This window comes from Ovis aries, chromosome 1 (assembly GCF_016772045.2).
Source record: "Ovis aries strain OAR_USU_Benz2616 breed Rambouillet chromosome 1, ARS-UI_Ramb_v3.0, whole genome shotgun sequence".
Classification (NCBI taxonomy): Eukaryota; Metazoa; Chordata; class Mammalia; order Artiodactyla; family Bovidae; genus Ovis; species Ovis aries.
The window spans coordinates 8,308,901-8,328,168 of NC_056054.1; the positions used below are offsets into that span (position 1 = coordinate 8,308,901).

The 19,268-nt window shown below is 50.9% G+C and overlaps 1 protein-coding gene across 1 annotated transcript in view; it reads right to left on the bottom strand.

Moving 5' to 3' along the window:
* Nucleotides 1-7,215, bottom strand: part of EFHD1 (EF-hand domain family member D1) — a 44,197-nt gene extending 36,982 nt beyond the window's left edge. The window contains exon 1 of the mRNA XM_027967533.2: nt 6,847-7,215. Coding sequence (XP_027823334.2) covers nt 6,847-7,139 — 293 coding nt within the window. The 5' untranslated portion in view covers nt 7,140-7,215. The remainder of the gene's footprint in view (nt 1-6,846) is intronic.
* Between the last annotated feature and the right edge of the window lie 12,053 nt (nt 7,216-19,268).

Below are 19,268 nucleotides of genomic sequence, written 5' to 3' on the forward strand. Positions count from 1 at the left end.
ATTAAAGAGATCAAAGCACGTTTTGCAATGTCTATGTGAGTAGAGGCCCAGACGCAAAGAATGGGCCTACTCTGATCCGGTCAAGTCAGGTTCTGGGTGAACTCAAAGGCGACATCACAATCTGGATCTAGAGACTGATTAGAAACGAAATTCTTGCTGAAAGTAAGTGCGCTCCTGGCACAAGTAGGGCTTTTCTGCTGGTTTTGTTTGTTTTTTTGCAGTTAGACGGCAACTCCATCTGATCCCCCTTCTGTTGGGGTAGGAATCATTCTGGCTTGGGTTACCTCTCAGACATTCCTAAATCACCTAAATGGCAGAACGTTCCTAAATCTGAAGGCTCCTTGGAAGGGCCTCCCCACCACTGTACTCTCCCAGGAGGCCAGGACGGGACAGTCATGGTGCACACCAACTGGACACCTCTGCCCACCCTCAGTAATGAGCTGAAGGGGGTCCCCTCAAAATTCACAGCCACCCAGACCTGCAGAACATGACCTCTGTGCTAGTAGGATCTTTGCAGACGTGATAAATTGAGTTAGGATGAAGCCATACTGTGGAATTCCCTGGCGGTCCAATGGTTAGGACTCTGCACTTCAACTGCAAGGGGCAAGGGTTTGGTCCCTGATTGGGGGACAAAGATCCCCCACATCCCTGAGCCTGGCCGCAACTCCTGGGAGTCACAACTACTCAGCCCGAGTGCTGCACTACTGAAGCCCATGTTCCTAGAGCCTGAGCTCTGCACCAAGAGAAGCCACGGCAATCAGGAGGCTGCGAACTGCTCGCCACAATGAGAGAAAGCCCGGCCAAAGCAACGAAGACCAGCACAACCAAAAAAAATTAGATGGTGAAATCACTGGATTCGGGTGAGCCCTAAATCCAATGACAGGTGTCTATACAAGAAGGCCACACGAAGACAACACACGGGGAGAAGGCCATGCGGCTCTCAAGGCAGAGACTGGAGTGATGTGTCCATAAGCCCGGGATGCCAAGGATTGTTGGCAACCACCAGAAGCTGGAAGAGGCATGAAAGCGTTCTTCCCTAGAGCCTGTAGAGGGAGCGTGGCCCAGCTGACGCCATGACTTCAGTTTCCAGCTGCCAGAATGGTGAGAAAACACATCTCTCTTGTTTTAAGGCACCGGCTTGTGGTCCTTGTTACAGCAGCCTTAGGACTCATATCCACTTACCCCGCAGTGCAGTGAGTGAATCCCTTCAACAACCCCCCTGGGTGCAGTCCCAGAGGGGCCAATAAGCCAGCAAGTGGCCATGCACATCCACGTCCATGTCCGCACTCCATAGCTCAAGCTGCAGGAGAAATCGGCTTCAAAGGATAAAGCAGCCGTTGCAAAGTGTTCACAAACTGTTTAACAAAACGCACAAAACAGAATCTGCATATCCACCCAAATTACAGCCGTGAAAATTAGTGCCGCAAACCTACTGGCCTCACCATGGGCCAAGCATTGCACTAACTGCTTCACATACATGAATTCATTTAATTCCCACAATAATCTCACAAGCCAAGTGCCATTCTACCCCACCTGACAGAAAGGGAGACTGAGGCACAGAGCCTTCTGGCAACCTGCCTAAAGTAACCTTTGAAGTAGCAAGTGGTAGAGTTGGTTTGAACCCAGGGAGCCTGGTTCCAAGTTCATGTTCTTAACAGGCTCACAACACTGCTTCTGCAATGGATAAAACATGGAAAGCACGGAAAACAAGTTAACGTGTTATGTGTTCTTTGAGATTTTTCACACGATTTTTTTTTTTCAGTTTAAGCATAAAAAGCAAAGGAAGTAGAAAAAGGGAGGAAGAGGTATTTTTCCAGTAGTCATGTATGGATGTGAGAATTGGACCACAAAGAAGGTTACGCGCCAAAGAACTGATGCTTTCGAATTGTGGTGCTAGAGAAGACTCTTGAGAGTCCCTTGGACTGCAAGGAGTTCAAACCAGTCAATCCTAAAGGAAAGCAATCCTGAATATTCATTGGAAGGTCTGATGCTGAAGCTGAAGCTCCAGTACTTTGGCCACCTGGTGCAAAGAGCCGGCTCATTGGAGAATACCCTGATGCTGGGCAAGATTGAAGGTGGGAGGAGAAGGGGACGACAGAGCATCAGATGGTTGGATGGCATCACTGACTCAATGGACACGAGTCTGAGTAAGCTCCAGGAGATTGTGGAGGACAGGGAGGCCTAGCATGCTTCAGTGCCTGGGGTCACAAAGAGTCAGACATGACTTAGTGGCTGAAAAACAACAACAGTGAGGTATGCTTCAGGTGGAGCAGACACGTGGCAATCACCAGCTGCTGGCTGGATAAGGTGACACCATAGCAACACACTCACAGGGCAGGGAGAGGATCGGAGAGGGGTGGGCATGCCTAGGAGGCATAGGTACCTGGAAGACCCCCACGAAGTGCTTTCCTTGCCCAGCCCTCAGAAAGCAGCTGCAGAAGAGGTTCAGTGCAGGAGTGACTGGATGTGAAGGGGGCTGTGAGCAACAGTGAGGTTTTCAAGAGGACTTACCTAGATGTAGTGTTTTTTTTTAAGTCATGCAGTTTTTGGTTTGTTTTTTAAAGTCATGTAGGACAGCAGGAAGAGGGAAACATGAAAGAGGGCCAGCAGGAAAGCTGGGCTGAGCTGTGAGCAAAGCTGGGATCAAGGACCTCATCAACTGCAAAGGGCACCTACAGGAAGGTGGCAGTGCCAGGCCAGCAGGTGGCAAATCCCCAGATGCCAGGCCCCAAAGCAGCCTTGCGGGTAGGAAGGGGATGAGGACTGAAGGGCAGAGCTGAATCAGAGGGTTCCAGGTGACAAACTCTCCCTGGCTGGGAGCTCCTGACCCTGGTGGGGTCGGGGGAGCAAGAGTTCAGCTGCCTCCCAGGGGAAAAACTGGGCAGGAACCCCTGAGGGGGGGACCCCATCACGCTCAGGTGGACGCTCACAGGGGCCAGGGCCAAGGAGTCCCTGTTTGTGCCCATGTGGGTGGCAGCGTGGGGAGGGTTTTGGACATGGACATGGGGCTTGGAGCCAAAGCTGGGGAACGGCTTTCAACAGAACGCCCCTGTTTCATGTCTCAGGCTGACTTGGCGCTTGTCACCCACTCCTCTCACTCAGTTCTCACCAAACCCTTGAAAGAGGGCTTTCCGGGGGGGCTCAGTGGGAAAGAATCTGCCTGCCAATGCAGGAGACGTGGGCTCTATCCCTGATCTGGGAAGATCCCACATGTGGCAACTAAGCCGGTGAGCCAGAACTGCTAAGCCTGTGCTCTGGAGCCGGGTGCCGAAACTACTAAAGCCCCGATGCCCTAGAGCCAGTGCTGCACAACAAGAGAAGCCACGGCGGTGGAAAGTCCAGGCCCCACAACTAGAGAAAAGCCATGCAGCGACAAAGACCCAGCACAGCCAAAAATAAACTTTAAAAATTCAGTTAAAAAAAACTTGAAAGGAACAGCTGCCCCCATTTTACAGATGAAGAGCGAGACGTGGTTACGCAACTTGCCCACGATCACAGCGAATGACCCTGGAATGAGGGGGAGGGGGGCTCTGTCTGTACCTTCTCCAAACTCAAAATGGATAATTGGGTCCTGATACTAGATTTAAGGGGGGTTTCCCAGATGATGCTAGTGGTAAAGAACCCACCTGCCAATGCTGGAGACCTGGGTTCAATCCCTGGGTGGGGAAGTTCCCCTGGAGAAGGGCATGGCAACCCACTCCAGTATTCTTGCCTGGAGAACTCCACAGACAGAGGAGCCTGGAGGGCTACAGTCCATGGGGTTGCAGAGTCGGACACGACTGAAGGGCTTACAGTATAGCATTAGATTTGGGGGGGAGGGAAGGGTTTTTCCAAACCACCATCAGGGAAAGCATGATTCTCACAATGGTCTCTGCCCCTGGCAGCCACAGCAGCTACCCGGCCCTCACAGGAAGGTGGTGATTTTACCACAGTGCACACACCGGCTTCCTCAGTAAAAGTCCCACTGCCAAGCCCTCTGCCAGTCACCGCAGGGGTGGGCCACGTGGCTCAGGCCCAGCCAATCAGAGCAATGAATTCCTCTGGCCACAGTAATAGATTCAGAGCCAACCAGAAACAATAGTAAAGCTACAAAAGACACACACACAATAAGGCCTTTGCTATGGTTACCCTTCCCACTGGACTTACTAGAGCTGCTGTGGCCACACCGCCACCCCCAGGGATAAGCCACCTGAGAATGGGGACCACACAGAGAGGAAGCTGGCTCAGAAAAAGACATGAGCCTCTGAGGGCATCATTTGAGCTCCCAGATACAGCCATACCTGACACCAGCCCTGTTTTCTTAACTGCTTGAGCCCATTAATGCCCTTTTTGTTTCTGCCAGTTTTGGTTGCAAGTGGCAGAAAACCCCAGCTAGACTTGTGACTGACCCAGTAGCTCTGGAGAAAGAAGTCCCACACTTGACTAGGCTGCCAGTTCTTCAGGACCCTAGAGCGCACACTGCCTGTCCTTTAGCTTGACCTTCTTTCAGCATCTGTTTCCTCATCGGTGCCATCTTGCTTGATCTCCCAAGCCCCCCTGATTGTGTTCAGTTCAGTCCAATTCTTTGCGACCCCATGGACTGCAGCAAGCCAGGCCTCCCTGGCCATCACCAACTCCCAGAGTTTGCTCAAACTCATGTCCATTGAGTTGGCGATGCCATCCAGCCATCTGATTGTGTGGACTCTCTTTATTACTGTTAGGCAGCCAACAAACAAACAGCCTTTCCAAGACTGTTCTACAGAAAAAACATAATACAAATAAATAAATGAAAGAAATCTGAATGACCCCAAAGCAAGAGGAAGATGACAGTCCCTGCGATGCCCTCTCTAAAGCCGCCTGGACTGGGAGGAACCGCTGGGCCCTGGGAGCCGTCAGTCGGGGAAGAGTACTCCAGGAAAGGCACAACCCCAAATAAGTCAAAGGGGTGCTGACAAACCGCACACGTTTCAGGCTCTGCCCCAGTCAGTCTTCCGCCTCGACTCAGCTTTCCTTGCTGGGCTAAGTCGCTTCAGTCATCTCTGACTCTGTGCGATCCTAGGGTCCAAAGCCCGCCAGGCTCCTCTCTGTCCATGGGATTCTCCTGGCAAGAATACTGGAGTGGGTTGCCATGCCCTCCTGCAGAGATCTTCCCCACCAGGATCAGACTGCATCTCTTATGTCTTCTTTCCTGGAGAAGGAAACCGCAACCCACTCCAGAAGTTTTGCCTGGAAAATCCCATGGATGGAGGAGCCTGGTAGGCTACAGTCTATGGGGTCTCAAAGAGTCCCACAGAGACACTTCTCTTTGCTTTCTTTTTTCTATGTCTTCTTTACCACTAGCGCCACCTGGGAAGCCCCAGGGCTCCTTAACGGCCCAAATTACACCCACCAGGTGTTAACTCCAGGAAAAGGCAATGGCACCCCACCCCTGTACTCTTGTCTGGAAAATCCCATGGACCGAGGAGCCTGGTGCGCTGCAGTCCATGGGGTCGCTAAGAGTCGGACACGACTGAGCGACTTCACTTTCACTTTTCACTTTCATGCATTGGCGAAGGAAACGGCAACCCACTCCAGTGTTCTTGCCTGGAGAATCCCAGGGACAGGGGAGCCTGTTGGGCTGCCGTCTATGGGGTCGCACAGAGTCGGACACGACTGAAGCAACAGAGAACAGCCTGGAAGCGAGGGACCGGGAAATTAGGGTGTCGAGGAAGCCGAGGAGACGCGGTGGCTCCGGGTACCAATCTGCCGACCTCGGTGCCGAGGCTGGAGCTGGACGCAGTCCGGCCTCAGGAAGGGGCTCAGGCTCCCGCCACACAGTGCCGGCCACAGCGCCTTTAAATAGAACCTCCGCGGGTAGGACAAACACATTCCAAGCGCTTTTTAAAAACGCCCCAAGCAAGACCTGGCCGGCGGCCTCCGATCCCCCCAGGCATTTCCCGGTCTTGGCGAAATTCTCCAACAAATATTAATAGCTCAGTTGGGAGCTTATGGTGTGCAAAATACTTTCTGGCCTTAAAAGGCAGGATGATTTTTTTCTCCCCACTCTCCAGATGAAGAAACTGAGGCCCAAGGAGCTGCCAGGCTACAAGGCCGACTACCAGTACAGGCCACCAGGCAACGCTGCCTCCATCGCCCGGGGTTGGGGCTCCCCCGAGGGGCACGACTGGAATGAACCCACGTCGGACCAGTTGCCAGCTGCCGTGTCCGGTTCCTACGGGCGCCTCCTGCCCAAGAGGCAAGAAGAGGGAACACGGCCAAGGCGACGCCCCCAGGAGGCTCCCCAAACGCTCTCGCTCCCGGAACGTACTGATCTTCTGCGAAGTTTAACAAACCCCCAGTTCTCTGTCTCCGCGGGTACAGCAAACCCCGCGCAGCAGCCAAGGATAAGTTTCCTCCTTTGTTTTTAAAAGATAAAGGACAAAGAAGGCTAATTTCTCCCTCGGGAGATAAAGTTGGCAGGTGAGGCGCAGCGCGTCTCGGTTTCCTAGAAGTTGCGTGCTGGGCAAAATCTCCGAGCCAGGAGGCGGAGGGGGCGGGACCCGCCGTCTGGACCCCTGAGCCCAGGATTCGGGCTCGGTTGCCCGAGCGGAACTTGTGAGCTAGGTTAGGGAGAGCCGCGGCTCCTGCCCTCGGTGTCCCAGCCCGGCTGGATCACCCAGCACCACCGCGCCGGGATCGCTCGGGGCGTGCGGGATCTTGGGGGCGTTAGGGTTAAATGATACAGAAACCGCTGCACTGGCCCCCTCCGTCCTACCCCAAACGGGGCTCGGGACTCCGAGAGACCGCCCCACCTCCCCCGCCCCTCCCTCCGGGGCTCCGGGTCCCCGGGTCCCCGGGTCCCCAGGGGCGCACGGCGCGAGCGCTCACAGTTTGAACATGCTCTCCAGGTCCTTGATGAGGCGGCGGCTGAACTCCGGGAACTCCGAGTAGGGGTGGAAGACCCTGCAGCGGCGGGGCCGCGCCGCGCCCTCGTTGATGTCCAGCCGTCGGTTCAGCTGCGCGCTCAGCTCGGCGTCGGCTCTGGCGGTGGGCGCCCAGGCGGGCGGCTGCGGTTGGGGCTCGGCGGCTGGGGCGGCTCCGGGCGCCGGCTGGAGCCCGCTGTCCCCTTCCTCCCACTGCAGTCGCCGCTGCAGCTTGCTCGCCAGCTCCTCGCTGGCCATGGCCTGGGTGGACCCGGAGACTCAGGGACTGGGCGGGCAGCGCGCTCCTGGGCGGCTGGCGACTCTGCGACACTTTGCCGAGACGGCGGGGACCCGGCGGTTGGGTGGAACCGTGGGCAGGCGGGGCGGAGCCGCGGCTTTAAGGAGGAGCTGTGGCTCGGGGACCGCCCGCCCCGGAGGCCACAGGTGCCCGCCTGTCCCGGGGATGTCGACCGGCCGAGTGCTTCCTGGGATGGGGCGCGGACCCTCGGATCAACCCTGAGCTTTCCGCCCGCTCCCGGGGGCCCGGGGACCTTGGGGTCCTCCGGGAACGGCAGCGGGCGAAAGTTTCACTACCGTTCTGGCGGTTCCTTTCTCGTCCCCCAGAAGTGCCCCGACTGCCTGCCGGCGCTCGCGGCCGGTGACAGACTGGGGGTGGGGGGAGCCGAGCGCCCCCGAGTGACACCCGCGCGCCCCCAGGACTGCGGGTGGCGTCCTCGCCGCCACTGGTCTCGAGGTCTGGGAGAGGGAGGCGCCCTCAGGGAGCGCGGGGAAGGGCGAGCTGACTTTTAAATACTCACTCTAAAGACATGTTTCCAAAACACACTAAAAATACTAAAAACAAATAAGCAAACAGAAAAAAAAAAAAAAAAAGGCAAGCGGGCAGAGAGGAACTCCTGGCTCTCTTGTGGTAAGACACCAGAGCCACTTCGGAGACTCTGACTTTTTCTGTGAAACGCAAGAAAGTAAAAAGGAAGCTTGAAAATAAAGAAATAAGTCAGCATTTTAACACCACGGTTAAAAAAAAAAAGTCACTCCCTAAGGAAGGCTGATGTGGATGGCTGTTACGTCAGCCAAGCCTTGAGAAAAATCTTGTAAACACCGCTCTGCCCCTGAGGACTCTGCCTTGACTTTGTTCTGACTGCCTGGGGGCTGCTGCCCAGGGCCTGTCCCCACTGCTGGCTGTGGGCACCTGAGATCCAGGACCAGCCTTTGGCACTGGGGTGTGTAGGGCCCAAGGGGGTCCTGGCAGGGATTCTGAGCATCTGGAGAGGCCTGTGTGCTTATTCCCTCAGTCCTGTAGGACCCTTTGCCGCTCCATGGACTGTAGCCCAGCAGGCTCCTCTAGCTGTGAGGATTCTCCAGGTGAGAATACTGAAGTGAGTTGCTATGCTCTCCTCCAGGGATCTTCCCGAAATATATATATATATATAATGTCTATATAAATAGGGAAAATATTAAATTTTTAAATAAAGTGATCAAACAGAACCTTTTCAACATCCCTACTGGGAAGCCCCATACATACATTTTTTTTAATTAGGGAAAAATTAAGTTTTTAAATAAAGTGATCAAATAAAATCTTTTAAACATCCCTATTGGGGCTTCCCAGGTGGCACTAGTGGTAAAGACCCTTTCTGCCAATGCAGGAGACATAAGAGACACAGATGTGATCCCTGGTTCACAAAGATCCCCTGGAGGAGGAGGGCATAGCAACCCACTCCAGTATCCTTGCCTGGAGAACCCTCATGGGCAGAGGAGCCTGGTAGGTTATAGTCCATGGGGTCACAAAGAGCCAGACACACATCAATACTACTGTGCAAATATGACCTATATTTTGTAAAACATATTTCTATGCACAGGAAAAAAAAAAGAGAAAGGGACCAAATTATCATTTTAAAAAATAGTTATATTCATTGATCGGCTGTGCTCGCTCTTCGTCGACTCGTGGGCTTTCCTCCAGTTGTGGCGAGTGGCGGCCACTCGCTGGCTGTGGCGCACGGGCGGGCTTCTCGCTGCGGTGGCGTCTCTTGCTGTGGAGCACAGGCTATAGCGTGCCAGGGCTTGTGGACTCAGTCGTTTCAGCTTCCAGGCTCTAGAGCGCAGGCTCAGTAGCTGTGGTGCACGGGCTTAGTTGCTCCACGGCATGCGGGATCAGCCCAGACCAGGGGTTGGACCCATGTCTCCTGCATTGGCAGGCGGATTCTTTACCACTGAGCCACCAGAGAAGCCCAGGATCGCATTATTAACTGTTGTAAACACTGGGAGTCCAACCATTTCTGTCAACTATTTTAATTCTCACTTCTCTGAATTTTCTACAATGACCACACAGAACTGCTATAACAAAACAAATATGATTGCTTGCAATGGAACAGTACCACAGGGGAGCGATGTTAGCTGTAGAGCAGTTGAAACTATTTTGCCTGTGTCATCCCATGAATGTGTTTCTTTCACTGACATTCCTGGGGAATGGCTACAGGAGATTTTACCTTTCTTCTGTCCATGGAATTCTCCAGGCAAAAATACTGGAGTGGGTTGCCATTCCCTTCTCCAGGGGATCTTCCTGACCCAGGGATTGAACCTGGGTCTCCTGCACTGCAGGCAGATTCTTTACCATCTGAGCCATCAGAGAAGCCCCTTTGCATTTCACAGGGGAAATCAAACGTGTTTTACCTCCAGGATTTCTTTTCAGTTCCCTATTGCTATGTAACAAACCATCCCCAAACCTAAGGCCCAAACAACACATTTACCTTGCTCACAAATCTTCACTTTGGACAGACCTTCATGGGGAAGTCCCTCCTCTGACCCACCTGGTGCAAGATGGGACAGCTCGGAGGCTGGAGGGGAGAATCCATCTGAAGATTTATTCCCTCCCAGGTATGGACTCACGCTGGCTGATGCTTGGCTAGAACACCTACGTGTGGCCTGTGCTTCCTCCCAGCATAGTCACTGGGTTCCCAGGGCGGGCTTGCAAAGAGACAGAGGGAGGTAGAAGCTTCATCGCCTCTTATGAATAGGATCAGAAATCACACAGCTCGACTCTATTGGTCAGAACAGTCATGAAGGAGAGAGGACGTACATCTCCACCCCTCGGGCTTCCCTGGATGGTGGTCCAGTGGGTAAGAATCCGCCCGCAAATGCAGAGCATACAGGTTCGACCCCTGGTCCGGGAAGATCCCACATGCTGCAGAGCAACGAAACCCATGTGCCGTAACTGCTGAGCCGGGCTCTAGAGCCTGGGAGCCGCATATACTGAGTTCACGCGCCACAGCTGCTGAAGCCCACGAGCCCATGAGCCCCTGCTTCGCAATAAGAAAAGCCGCAAAGGAAAGTCCGTGCACCGCAGCTAGAGCACAGCCCCTACTCGCCACTAAAGAAAAGCATAGCAACGAAGACCCAGCACAGCCAAAAATAATCTCCACCTCTCAATGGAGGCATGATAAAATCATCTAGAAACAGTGTGTGAGATGGGATATGTGTCATTGTGATCATCTGTCTTCATTTTAAAAATCTATTGATTTTTTTAAATCGCTCATTTTGTTCTCTTTTCATAAAAAAAATAATTATTTATTTGGCTGCACCGAGTCTTAGTCATGACACTCAGGGTCTTCGATCTTTTCTGTGGCCCTCGGGATGTTTAGTTGCAGTACATGGGATCCGCTGACCAGGGATCGAACCCAGGTCCCATGCATTGGGAGCAGGGAGTCTTAGCCGCTGGACCCCAGGGAAGAAGCATCTACTGTGACCATCTTAGGAAAATACAATTTGCCAGTCCTCCCTCTGAAAACCCCTGCAGGCTTGAGGCTCTCATGGTTCTGTGGCATTCAGACAAGAACAGGTATGCCCTTCAGCCTAGATGGGTTGGCACCAGTCTCTCAGCCCTCCGGGAAGCATGGGCCTGCAAGCTACTAGGAAGTCAGAATGAATCCAAGTCCAGAAAGGGGAAAACGCTTCCAAGTGAGCAGAAACCTGGCTCTGCTGCCCTCTCTGGAGGCATGCAGTCCTGCGTATCTTGGCATCGTCAACGTCTTTAACAAGACAAAACCTCAGGCCTTTGATTCGTTTTTAGAGGAAAAGGTTTTGTCCTTCGCAAATGAAGTAATTGTTAGTGTCGTGTGCTCTTCCTAAGTCTCTTCATGCACTGAAAACATTCTAAAAGTAGACAGTGATGATGACTGTACAACTCCATGAGTATAATACAAACCATTGAATTGTACACTGCAAAAGGGTGAAGTCTGTGCATGTGAATTATATCTCAACAAATCTGTTCTTTTTAAAATGACAGTAATAAGCCGTTACCTATTAACATAAATAGTATAAGTGAGAAGTCCAATATTGTTTTACATTTCTGCATGTCTTTCACACACACACACACACACGTCTTTCATCTCTGCCTTAACAGTAGGCTTGGATATCACATCTGTTTCTGCATTAGACTGCTGTGATTTGTGCTTTCTTTGAAATCTGTGAAGAAAATCTAGGCTTCCAAAGACCACTGGGAATGTCAGTTCAGTTCAGTCGCTCAGTCGTATCTGACTCTTTGCGACCCCATGGACTGCAGCATGCCAGGCTTCCCTGTCCTTCACCATCTCCCGGAATTTGCTCAAACTCATGTCGATCGAGTTAGTGATGCCATCAAACCATCTTGTCCTCTGTCATCCCCTTCTCCTTTTCCCTTCAATCTTTCCCAGCATCAGGGACTTTTCCAGTGACTGGGTTCTTCACATCAGGTGGCCAATGTATTGGACCTTTATCTTCAGTATCAGTCCTTCCAATGAATATTCAGGACTAATTTCCTTTAGGATTGACTGGTTTGATTTGCTTGCAGTCCAAGGGACACTCAAGAGTCTTCTCCAAAACCACAGTGCAAAAGCATCAATTCTTCGGCACTCAGCTTTCTTCAGTTCTCACTTCCATACATGACTACTGGAAAAACCACAGCTTTGACCATAGCTTTCACTACTGGACAAACCATAGCTGGGAATGTAGTTGGATGTATAAATGGAAAAGGGGAGAGTGGTTGTTTCATCTTTTCAGATAATTGTGGTTATCATTTTTCTTTGTTACTGCACCAAAACTCCTAAGTGATAGTTTCCTGAAATTTAATTGCAACATGGAAGATGAAAGCATCCAGATTATCTGTTACCGTATGAGTATGGATGATAATCACTCTATCTTGCACATGTAATGGGTCCTTGAGTTAGGCATGTTACTTTGTACTGTTACAGGCTTCCCTAGTGGCTCAGTGCTAAAGAATCCACCCACAAGGTGGGAGACTCCAGTTGGATCTTTGGATCAGGAAGATCCCCTGGAGGAGGAAATGACAACCCACTCTAGTATTCTTGCCTGGGAAATCCTATGGACAGAGGAGCCTGGTGGGCTACAGTCCATAGGATCACAAAAGTCAGAAAAGTCAACTCTTTGGAAAAGACCCTGATGCTGGGAAAGACTGAGAGCAAAAGAAAAGGGCAGCAGAGGATGAAATGGTTAGATAGCATCACTAACTCAAAGGACACGAATCTGAGCAAATTTCAGGAGATAGTGGAGGACAGAGGAGCCTGGCAGGCTGCAGTCCATGGTGTTGCAAAGAGCTGGACAGACTTAGTGGCTGAACAACAACATTGCAAGGAAAAGTAATGGAAGGTTTAATGTGTAAACCGGAAGAAGATATCAACAAATGCAACAAAGTATCCAGAACCTCACTGGGCGCTCCTACAGAGCAGTGGTTAAAAAGAAAAACAAACTGATGAAAACTTGGGCAAGGGTATGAGCAAACTTACCTAAACCGGTTTAACCTAGTACAACTCAGACTTCACTTGGTTGGTTAGTGTATTGGTCAAAGAAGTTTAGAGGGGGTGTTTACTCCCCCACATTCTTGTTATCATATGATAAGGAAAGCCAGCCCCAGACCAAATTCTGCTAAACATAAAATTATTTATTATGGGAATTCCCTGGCAGTCCAGTGGGTAGGATTCTGTGCTTTCACTGCCAAGGGCGAGGGTTCGATCCCTGGTCAGGAAAGTAGTATTCCTCAAACTTCAAAGTGAAAGTTGCTCAGTCGTGTCCAACTCTTTGCGACCCCATGGACTAGGCTATGGAATTCTCTAGGCCAGAATACTGGGATGGATAGCCTTTCCCTTCTCCAGGGGATCTTCCCCACCCAGGGATCATACCCAGGTCTCCCGCATTGCAGGCGGATTCTTTACCAGCTGAGCCACAAGGGAAGGCCAAGAATACTGGAGTGGGTAGCCTATCCCTTCTCCAGTGGCTCTTCACGGCACAGGAATCAAACCGGGGTCTCCTGCATTGCAGGCGATTCTTTACCAACTGAGCTATAAGGGAAGCCCCTAAGCATCAAGGCAAGTACAAAAAAAAAAGATATTTATTAAATCAACATCCCCAGCAAGCAAACATAGAAATTTGATGAAGTCTCAAGTCCCAGCTCTTGACCACCTTTTAGAAAATCCAACCAAAGCCTTCACCAGAGGCCGGCACACACTCTAGAAACCAGATTCCTTGCCTTACTTATGACCATCATCAAACAACCAGAAGCCCTTCTACATCAGTGGCTGAAAGCTGGCTAATAAAAATCAAGCCTTAGGGGCAGGTTAGAAATTTTGGCGGTTTCTCATGTCCTTTGCAGTATGGAGGTGGGTGGGAGGTTAAACTATTTTAAAGCAACCCACATATCTTAAAAAAACAGTACTTTTCATTTCACCAATGAGAGCCTGATTTGAACATTATTCAGTTTAGTCAATGAGCCGCTATATTCACCGATGTTTTGTTTAAATTCCTGACACCATTAGCTTAATTAGTAATCATGTTTCAGTGATGATCAAGTTATGCATAACAAGAAGACTTGCATAAGCAACATCTGAGGTGAGATCCTTCCAATATAATGCTGGCTGGTACATCTGGACTGTGTGCCCTTTATAAAAAAAGTTAAGGTAAAATTTGAGCTTCCTAGGTGGCACTAGCAGTAAAGAACCTGTCTGCCAATGCAGGAGATGTAAGAGACATGAGTTCTATCCCTGGGTGGGGAAGATCCCCTAGAGGAGGACGTGGCCTCCCACTGCAGTATTCTTGCCTGGAGAATCCCAGGGACAGAGAGCCCTGGTGGGCTGCAGTCCAGAGGGTTGCAAAGGGTCAGACACGACTGAAGCTACTTAGCATGCATGCAATGTAAAATTCACAAAACACACAATCAACCATTTTGAAGTATACAATTCAGTTCAAGTCAAGCAGTGTCAGAAATCGGGGATGAGGGTGGGGGGAATGACTGAGAGGGAACACAGGAGGGCCTTCAGACAGTGTTTTATTTCCTGATCTTGCTGGTAACAATACCAGTGGTTCATGTTGGAAAATTTCATCAAGCAATACCCTCATGATGGGTACTCAGGTTTTGTAATTTTTTGCATCTGTGTCTGTGGTGGTTTGGAAACATGGCCACAAATGATTTGACATCCCTCCCACTAGGAGAGTCTGTGTCCCCACCCCTTGAACTTGGATGGGCCCATGTGTGGAAGGGCTTCCCTGATGGACCAGTGCAGAGAACAGATTCCTTCCCTGGTCTGGGATGATTCCACACACCTCAGGACAACTCAGCCTGTGTGCCACCACCCCTGAGCCCATGCTCTGCAGCCTGGGAGCTGTAACTAGAGAAAGCCCAAGAGCAGCAGTGAAGACCCAGCACAGCCAAAAGAGGGGGAATATGGTGGAAGTGATGCAACATCGCTTCCGAGGCTAGATGAAGAAAGGCCTCTCTGTTTCCTCCTTGCCTTCTTGGAACACTCGTTCTTGCCACCCTGAGTCACCGGGCAGGACGCCTACTTACTCTGAGGTTGCCAGGTCAGAGACGCCCCTGGTGGGGATATCGTCTGTGGGCCCAGAGAAGCCAGTCCATCCCACGTGCCACACATGTGAGCAAAGAGGTCATCTAGGGAGTGGGCTCTGGGACCCAGGTCTTCCGGCCCCAGTCACCAGGGTCGCCCCTGGGGAGGTCCCAGGTTACCTGGAACAGAGAAGGGCCACCGCCCTGTGCTCAGCTCCTGACCCAGAGGGTCCGTGAATGCAGTATACTGGTGGTGGCCGTTTCCCATCACTGAGTCTTTGGGAATTGCGGTAAAAACAACAGGGCTTCCCTGGTAGCTCAGTTGGTAAAAGATTCGTGCATCGGGAAGATCCGCTGGAGAAGGGATAGGCTACCCACTCCAGTATTCTTGGGCTTCCCTTGTGGCTCAGCTGGTAAAGAATCCACCTGCAATGTGGGAGACCTGGGTTCAATCCCTGGGTTGGGAAGATCCCCTGGAGAAGGGTGAAGACTACCCACTTCAGTATTCTGTCCTGGAGAATTCCAGGGACTGTATAGTCCACGGGGTCGCAAAGAGCTGGACCCGACTGAGCGACTTTATGAACACCACTGAGTTCCAGGTGTTTTGTTACATCACAGCAAAGACTGGAACAATGCTTGTGGTTCAGTCGTGTCCGACTCTGCGACGCCATGGACTGCAGCACGCCAGGCTTCCCTGTCCTTCAGTTTCCTTCTTTTTTGACATCTGGAAGCACAGCTAAGGAAGCCTCACGGGGTTGGGAGAGCATGACCCCCAATTTCTCAGACAGGCTGCCCCCTGCTGGAGGCCATGGGGAACCACATGGCAAATGGTTCCCTGAGTCACCCAGCTGGTTGGTGGGAACCCTCTGGGAGGGTGGGCCTCCTACTTGCCCCTTCTCTGGATGGCAGCAGAGGTTTCCTGTTGGCACATCGCTGGGACAGTTCGTGCCTCAGGGGTTTCAGATTTAGTTCTTGGAAGCTCTGAGGTTTAGGAGGACAAACAGAACTGCTCTGCCCAAGGGAGGGAGATTCAGACACAGAAGCAGCTCCAACCAGCCGGTGAGCAGCTGGGAGCACAGCTGGCCCACCTGCCACCCTGGGTGTCTGCCGCTGCATCCCAACTGACCGCCAGGGTGCCCGCTGTGGGGCCGTGCCCGCGGTTTCTTCACTGCCCAGGCAACTGGAGCCCTGTAGTTATAGAAGGGCACGTGACATGCTTAGTCGCTCAGTCGTGTCCATCTGACTCTTTGCGAGCCCATGGACTGTGGCTCACCAGGCTCCTTTGTCCATGGGATTCTCCAGGCAAGAATACTGGAGTGGGCTGCCATTTCCTTCTCCAGGGGATCTTCCCAACCCAGGGATCAAACCTGCATCTCCCATCTCCCGCATTGCAGGCAAATTCTTTCCCACTAGCCATCGGGGAAGCTCACAGAGGACCTTGTCACAGATGTGATACATGTCACATGGGGAGCAGAGACTCTCCCAAGAAGCCCTGGGGGCAGGGTGCAGAACCTTGTCCTGGCCTGGCTTTAGGGTTCTGGGTAGACTCCCCCAGGCTGCTGTCTTCTCAGGACGGACTCCCTCCATCCCCCCACCCCACCCCTCCCCTCATCCTGCCTCCCCTCGCATCTCCAGAATGCATGTACAATCCAGGGTCACTGGAGGCTCAGTGGGCAGAAGACGGGTCCTGGTGGGGCAGGTGGCCATACTGTTTCCTTCATCCCTGCAGGTGGGCTCTGGAGCCTCCACCCCCATGGTCTGCCTGGAAGGTTTTTTTTTCATTCATTTGACAGTATTTACTGGGCATCTGGGATTCCTTGGTGGCTCAGATGGTAAAGAAGCTTCCTGCAATGCAGGAGACCCAGCTTCGATCCCTGGGTTGGGAATATCCCCTGGGGAAGGGAAGGGTAACTCACTCCAGTATTCTTGCCTGGGAAATCCCATGGACAGAGGAGCCTGGCAGGCTACAGTCTATTGGGTCACAAAGAGTCGGACACAACTGAGCAAATAAGCACACAGGCACACACTCAGTTCACTTCAGTTCAGTTCAGTCGCTCAGTCGTGTCCAACTCTTTGCGACCCCATGAATCGCAGCATGCCAGGCCTCCCTGTCCATCACCAACTCCCGGAGTTCACTCAGACTCATGTCCATCGAGTCGGTGATGTCATCCAGCCATCTCACCCTCTGTCGTCCCCTTCTCCTCCTGCCCCCAATCCCTCCCAGCATCAGAGTCTTTTCCAATGAGTCAACTCTTCGCATGAGGTGGCCAAAGTACTGGAGTTTCAGTTTTAGCATCAGTCCTTCCAAAGAACACCCAGGACTGATCTCCTTTAGAATGGACTGGTTGGATCTCCTTCCAGTCCAAGGGACTCTCAAGAGTCTTCTCCAACACCACAGTTCAAAAGCATTAATTCTTTGGCGCTCAGCTTTCTTCACAGTCCAACTCTCACATCCATACATGACTAACTGGAAAAACCATAGCCTTGACTAGACGGACCTTTGTTGGCAAAGTAATGTCTCTGCTTTTGAATATACTATCTAGGTTGGTCATAACTTTCCTTCCAAGGAGTAAGCGTCTTTTAATTTCATGGCTGCAGTCACCATCTGCAGTGATTTTGGAGGCCAAAAATATAAAGTCTGACACTATTTTCACTGTTTCCCTATCCATTTCCCATGAAGTCATGGGACCAGATGCCATGATCTTCGTTTTCTGAATGTTGAGCTTTAAGCCAACTTTTTCACTCTCCTCTTTCACTTTCATCAAGAGGCTTTTTAGTTCCTCTTCACTTTCTACCATAAGGGTTGTGTCATCTGCATATCTGAGTTTTTTAATATTTTTCCTGGCAATCTTGATTCCAGCTTGTGCTTCTTCCAGCCCAGTGTTTCTCATGATGTACTCTGCATAGAAGTTAAATAAGCAGGGTGACAATATACAGCCTTGACGTACTCCTTTTCCTATTTGGAACCAGTCTGTTGTTCCATGTCCAGTTCTAACTGTTGCTTCCTGACCTGCATATGGGTTTCTCAAGAGTCAGGTAAGGTGGTCTGGTATTCCCATCTCTTTCAGAATTTTCCACAATTGATTGTGATCCACACAGTCAAAGGCTTGGCATAGTCAATAAAGCAGAAATAGATGTTTTTCTGGAACTCTGTTGGCAATTTGATCTCTGTTTCCTCTGCCTTTTCTAAAACCAGCTTGAACATCAGGAAGTTCACGGTTCACATATTGCTGAAGCCTGGCTTGGAGAATTTTGAGCATTACTTTACTAGTGTGTGAGATGAGTGCAATTGTGCAGTAGTTTGAGCATTCTTTGGCATTGCCTTTCTTGGGATTGGAATGAAAACTGACTTTTTCCAGTCCTGTGGCCACTGCTGAGTTTTCCAAGGCTGTGAAGAGATACCCCATGTCCAAGGTAAGAGAAACCCAAGTAAGACGGTAAGTGTTGCAAGAGGGCATCAGAGGGCAGACACACTGAAACTATAATCACAGAAAACTAGTTAATCTAATCACACGGACCACAGCCTTGTCTAACTCAATGAAACTAAGCCATGCCCTGTGGGGCCACCCAAGATGGGTGGGTCATGGTGGAGAGGTCTGACAGAATGTGGTCCACTGGAGAAGGGAATGGCAAACCACTTCAGTATCCTTGCCTTGAGAACCCCATGAACAGTATGAAAAGGCAAAATGATAGGATACTGAAAGAGGAACTCCCCAGATTGGTAGGTGCCCAATATGCTACTGGAGATCAGTGGAGAAATAACTCCAGAAAGAATGAAGGGATGGAGCCAAAGCAAAAACAATACCCAGCTGTGGATGGGACTGGTGATAGAAGCAAGGTCCGATGCTGTAAAGAGCAATATTGCATAGGAACCTGGAATGTCACGTCCATGAATCAAGGCAAATTGGAAGTGGTCAAACAGGAGATGGCAAGGGTGAAAGTCAACATTCTAGGAATCAGCGAACTAAAATGGACTGGAATGGGTGAATTTAACTCAGATGACCATTATATCTACTCCTGCAGGCAGGAATCCCTTAGAAGAAATGGAGTAGCCATCATGGTCAACAAAAGAGTCTGAAATGCAGTACTTGGATGCAATATCAAAAACGACAGAATGATCTCTGTTCGTTTCCAGGGCAAACCATTCAATATCACAGTAATCCAAGTCTATGCCCAACCAGTAACGCTGAAGAAGCTGAAGTTGAATGATTCTATGAAGACCTACAAGACCTTTTAGAACTAACACCCCCAAAAGATGTCCTTTTCATTATAGGGGACTGGAATCCAAAAGTAGGATGTCAAGAAACACCTGGAGTAACAGGCAAATTTGGCCTTGGGATACAGAATGAAGCAGGGCAAAGACTAATAGAGTTTTGCCAAGAGAACACACTGGTCATACCAAACACCCTCTTTCAACAACACAAGAGAAGACTCTACACATGGACATCACCAGATGGTCAACACTGAAATCAGATTGATTATATTCTTTGCAGCCAAAGATGGAGAAGCTCTATACAGTCATCAAACACAAGACCAGGAGC